The sequence below is a fragment of the Halichoerus grypus genome, chromosome 5 (assembly GCF_964656455.1).
Source record: "Halichoerus grypus chromosome 5, mHalGry1.hap1.1, whole genome shotgun sequence".
NCBI lineage: Eukaryota > Metazoa > Chordata > Mammalia > Carnivora > Phocidae > Halichoerus > Halichoerus grypus.
Window position 1 is genome coordinate 91,840,029 of NC_135716.1, and position 5,755 is coordinate 91,845,783.

Here is a 5,755-nt window from a genome sequence, read left to right on the forward strand (position 1 = left end):
AAAAAAAAAAAAAAAATCACTTCTGAGGAAGATCGCATCTCTGCCTTGCACTTCCCAGTTTCTGCTCAACCGTATTAAGGGAAGGAAAGGAGTCCTACAGGAGCAGGATCTTATCTTAACCATCTTTCTTATTGATTCTTCCGCTATTAGAAAGTGGAGGAATCAGGCCTTTGATGTGATTGTGTTTATCTCTGCATCTCTTTTGTTATTTATAGAGACCTAGAAGAGGAAAAAAGGCACGAGACTTTTCAACACCTCACTTAAAAAAATCAACAACGAATTTCCCGAAATGTTTGAGAACAATTAAAAGGAAAAGGCGTTTTTGGTCTATCAACTAAGTGAACAATCATTTATATCGTCCACATCCTGAGACATTATCGTCCCTCGCTGTGGACACTAGCGAGATGACAGCTGCTTTTTCATATTCGAATGTAATAAATATTTGCTGCTTTTAATATATTTCGGAGTTGCTCCCCTCAATTCTTTGGAATTTGTAACTCTAAAAGATTGGAGAAAAGATTATCGAAAAGGCTTTTACAAGGTAAGGCTTCTTTAAATAATTTTTTTCCACCCTGGAACTAAGTTAGATTATTCATATTGCATTTATGGATGTGCTTCAGCTAATTGTTAAATAAATAAAATGTATGCACGACATGCTATTTATGAATATTTTAAAAAGATATCTGGAGGAGAATTTAACATGCTTTGAGGGCAACCCAGGAACTTTTTAGCCGAACTACAACTATGTTGTTGCTTATTGTGATTTTCCATTACTCGCCAATTTATTTATGCCCTTTCAAGCCGAATGTATAGATGGAAGTTGTTCTACTTTATAAATGTATCTGCGAAAAGCCCGTAAGGAGTCACATGTATTCACTTGGAGCATTTGTTTTTATTTTGCATTAGAGGACCTGCTTTCCTTGCAGCGCCATGAAAGCCAGCTTGGAGACAAATTCGCTCCTAGGCAAGTGCAGTGCTAGGAGCGGATCACACATCCCTGGCTTTTGTTTCTCTAGAAGCAAGCCCTCCTACACGTCGCCGCCGAGGATTTCTCCCGCGGCGAGCGTCTCTCGGGCTGCACTCACGCGGCCCGCGGCCTGGTGCTCCCCCGGCGCCTGCGGTCGGTGCGCGCTGCACCCGCAGGTGCGGGGCCCTACTGCCGGCCCTTTTCTTGGAGGCCGAATACCCCCCAAGCCCCGCGGTTGTGGGCGCCTCCCCGCCCCGCCGCAGGCGCTTGGTCGGGGTCGGAGCTACAGGCCCGGAGAGGAGCCCGGCGAGGCGGTCTTCCAGGAGGGCGTCGTTACAGGAGACCTGAGCACAGACCGCCTCGGCCTTGGTCAGGCCGCCCCGGGACCGCTGCGGGCTCTCGGCTCCGGGCCCCGAGCACGGGACTTTGCGGGCGGAGAGGACGCTCGGGCAGTCTCCTCCCGTCGCCGGTCTTCCCTTCCCTCCCAGCCTCTCCTCCCGCCGCGACCCGGCCGCCAGCATTTTCCCATGAGGTGGTCAGCCGACTGCCGGGAGCATTGTCTCATCCCCGCGTCGCCGCGTCCCTAAGTCCCCGATGTGTGTGGCTGTCTGCGTGACAGATGGTGCTTTGGGGAGCCGCGAGGGCATAAGGGTCAATTTTCTGTAGAAAGGAGCCTTCGCGTTTTCAGTCATTGTTTTTTCGGAGAAGCCTCCCGCTCCGGGCCGCCTGTCCGCCGTCCGCGCCCGGGACCCGGGCTCATCTCCAGCGCGGGGCGCCCTCCGCAGCCACGGCCGCCCCGCACGCCCCAGACTAGCGTGAGGGCCACAGGCGCCGCTGCCTCCGGCTGCTGGGTCTAAGGCCCTCGGGGCAGGAGCGCCCTCGGCGTCTCCCCGCCCCGCGTAAACCCCAGAAGTGCTCGCCGTTCGGAATCATTCGTTTGTCAGGGAACGGGAAGTGAGGCAGACTGCCTTGCAGAGTCGGCATCTGGCCGGAGCAGGCACAGAACGCGGTCGCAGCCTCCTGGGCCTGCCCTCTCCCCGGGGGGCCTGGCCCGCAGGCCGAGGAGTCCGGTCCGGGATGCGGCCGGGGCCCAGCCGGGACCTCGCTGGCCCCGGCCCCGTGGGGAGGCGCGGGGCTCAGGCCCTCGGGCCTGCCCCTCTCGGCGCTCTCCCTTCCCCGCGGGGCCAGCTCCGCCGAGCGCGCCCGCCTAGGGTGGGGAGGGGACCCGGGACGCGCCGAGGGCCGACTTGGTAGGCTCTCGCCTGCTCTCCCTCGGATCCAAAGAAGACCCTGCTTCCTTTAATTGATTGATTTTCTGGCTCCCCCTCAGCCTCCAAAATGATGCTGAGTCCGGACCAAGCCGCCGACTCGGACCACCCCAGCTCGGCGCACTCGGACCCGGAGTCGTTGGGCGGCGCGGACGCCAAGGTGCTGGGCAGCGTGTCGGACCTGGAGCCGGTGGAGGAGGCCGAGGGCGACGGCAAGGGCGGCAGCCGGGCCGCGCTCTACCCGCACCCGCAGCAGCTGAGCCGCGAGGAGAAGCGCCGCCGCCGGCGCGCCACGGCCAAGTACCGCTCGGCTCACGCCACCCGCGAGCGCATCCGCGTGGAGGCCTTCAACCTGGCCTTCGCCGAGCTCCGCAAACTGCTGCCCACGCTGCCCCCGGACAAGAAGCTCTCCAAGATCGAGATCCTGCGTCTGGCCATCTGCTACATCTCCTATCTCAACCACGTCCTGGACGTGTAGGGCCTGGGGCGCGGCGGGAGGCCGCCGGTCCGGAAGCCGGGGCAGCGCCACCGACCCGGGCGGCCGCCGTGGGGCTGGCGGACGAGGCGGTGGCCCAGCGGGACGGCCGCCGGGAGAGGCCTGGACGCGGGAGGAAGCTCGCCACGCGTCTGCGTTCTCTCCGGCCAGCAAGGAGACGAGGGGTTTCCAACTCGGGAAGGTGGGGTTGTCTGGCGAGCCTGGGGTTTGCAGGGGGCATTTTCCAGGCCAGGCGTGCCTCCTGGAGGCACCCGAGACGCACCGCCTCCAGGCCTCCCCTCTGTGTGTTAGGATCCCTTTAAGGGTAGTTGCTTTAGCTCACTGGAGACTTTGAGTTCTCCTACATTTATCTCCCACAGATCTTCACGTTTTGAAAGAATGAGGGCAGAAGCTCAGAGTAAAGACTCCTAACTTTAGACTATCTAAAGGGATTTTTCTAATTGACAAATCACCTAACATTTGGAGGGTTTGGGAAAGACTCTCCTCCAATGTAGAGATTTAAGGCACAGAAAGGTGGAACAGGAAAGTTTCCGTTCTGCTGTGGAAAGGAAGATTATATTAGGAAAGGAAGATTATATCCAAATAAAACAGACAAACCCTCAATATTGGTAAGCTCAAAAGATATTTTGAGAATAGACACACTGTGGGAAGGTTTGAGCTGGGTGAGATTTTAACCCCAAGGTATGACACTGATGTAGACAAGAGAATCCATAATTAAATGGAAATTTTAATATCTGATTGCTTTTTCAGGCGAAGTGCCCCCTTTATATATCCAAAAAACATCTATTTGTGACCTTAAACATGTGGACCCATAGGTGCAGTTAGAAAAAAACAACCTATTTTTATTTATGTTAGAAGGAGTAGAGTATTTTTTTCAAGACATTTATTTTTCAGAGTGGTGACAATTTTACTTTGGATACTCTGTGCCAATTTATTTATAGTCAAGTGTTTACACTTTTTCCGGTGGAATAATTATGTCTAACTTTTTACGTGTTTGTTGAGATTATACTGTGGTCTTTCTTTTTGCTCTAATTATATTGCACTTGTATAACAAATTTCCCACCTCTCCCTGTTTCTAAACATATTTTATATATTAAGATGTTTGTTCTTGAAAGGTTCTTTTGTTGTGAGATCAGCAACACTAGCACTTCACTATTATAGTTTTTTAAAAAAAGTAAGTGTTGTTATTCTTATCTGTAGTTATGTCTGAAAAGTACTTTACAAACTGTTTATAAGGAGAGTAGCTTCTTTGTGTGTGTGTGTGTGCTGTTTGTGCGTGGGATGATTTTAGGAAATTAAGTTATTTTCCTAAAAAAAAAAATTCAAAACTACTTTCCTCTGTGACAACCAAAAAGAAAAGTCTATAACCTGAAAATGTTTCATGTTCTCAGCTGTGAAACTCTTAAAACAAGGAGTGTATTTTAGAGACAAGGGAAAAAAAAAAAAACCGCATCTGCTATCCAAAGATTTTAGTCTTTTTCAGGGTTTTTTTGTGTCTCTGTTGCTTTATATAATGCAATATTTTGTAGTGAAAATAGATATAATCTGGTTTCTATCTGACAAGTTTTTCATATCTCATGAATGGTGCGCTGTTTTGCATATAAATAAAGGTATCAAATAAAGTCCTCTCCTTTATTTAAAGCATACTGTCTAAAAATAATAAACCTACTTGTTGAGCACAAAATATATTAATGGACACTCCTCAAAAAGGAAATAGTTAAAAAAAACCCACAACCCCCCCCCCAAATCTTAACATATTTGTGTACTGAGATACTTGATGCTTTTCCTGAACTTGGATCCCGACCAGTCTATAGAGATGTTCCACATATGATGGTGACATAGATCACGTTCCTCTGAATGAGGAGTAAATTACAGTGTTTATATAAAAATATTACTTGAATCATGGATTCCTTTGCCCTAAAAAGAAACTTAGTAATTAACTCAACCTCTTCAAATTTGAGTTAGGAAACTGAGGCACAGGGAGGTTAAATGCCCTACACTAAATCACATGGCTATTTACTGGCAGTAAGAAGACCCCAAGATGATGACACTCAGTCCTCATGGCACTTGTTAAGAACAAGGTGTATACTGCAGCACTAAAACATCTAATTAGGACATAGATTTAAGACATGACACCTGCAAACAAACAAAAAAATTAAGTCCTGGACCAACCTTGGGATATTAAGAATGTCATCCACTAAAACCTGTAAAAATGTGAAATTGTCTCTCTATAAGCAGAACACATGAATAACTTTAAAACTTCATACACATGTACAAAATATACACATACATAGACACACACGTATAAGATATTATGAACTATGAGTCGACATCACACCAAATCTCTGGTTGCCAAGTAAAAAGTGTAATTACATGGATACTTGGTTTTATGTCTGTGAATCATCTGGGATTATGAGCATTTTTCACTTTTCACCCATGTATCTTACAGTCAGGTTCACAGATACCTAGTGAGACTTCATTCTCTTCTTCACATGGAGGTAGGTGCTTAGTAGGAATGCTCTTTCTAGGGCATGAAAAGGAATGGTGCCTTCTTTGGCTTTGTATCTGGAGTCCTGGCTACTGCAGCAGTGGATGGTTAATCCAGCCTCCACACATGCTGTCTTTGGATGGACTGTTTGGATTGAGGTCTTCCCACCTTTAGGAATGGTCCCACTCCTGACAGCACTTTACTATTACACTACAGAAAAACTGGCCCTGCTCCTATGCCAAAGAAATGGAGTCAACTTCGAACTTCTAAAAACTTTGAAGTTCGCTTAGCTGTAAGTTCCCTTTTCCTGGTTTACAAGCGCAATTTCCAACTGACCTACACAGATCTCCAGGTGACATCTACGAAGGATGTTTTAACTCACCCACCAGACTACGGCCCTCACCCTTGGTGTTAACCTGAGGCGGACAAGGACAAGGGGCAAAGCACAACATCTCCTCCCAGCTACATGGGTCCTGTGGTCCCAGGAGAGGATCTCTGCAATGTCATTTCAGATCCAAGGCTATGTAGTGCCCTCT

The 5,755-nt window shown here is 48.9% G+C and overlaps 1 protein-coding gene across 1 annotated transcript; it reads left to right on the forward strand.

The window, feature by feature from the left end:
• Window positions 1-2,221: 2,221 nt before the first annotated feature.
• NHLH2 (nescient helix-loop-helix 2) lies at window positions 2,222-2,713 on the forward strand. Its single transcript, XM_078071705.1, has one exon. It carries the CDS (start codon window positions 2,306-2,308, stop codon window positions 2,711-2,713), a length of 408 nt encoding a protein of 135 aa, XP_077927831.1. The 5' UTR covers window positions 2,222-2,305.
• The last annotated feature ends 3,042 nt before the right edge of the window (window positions 2,714-5,755 follow it).

Excerpts from the sequence above, each read along its gene's own strand:
- NHLH2 (XM_078071705.1), top strand. The coding sequence starts at position 2,306 with ATGATGCTGAGTCCGGACCAAGCCGCCGACTCGGACCACCCCAGCTCG.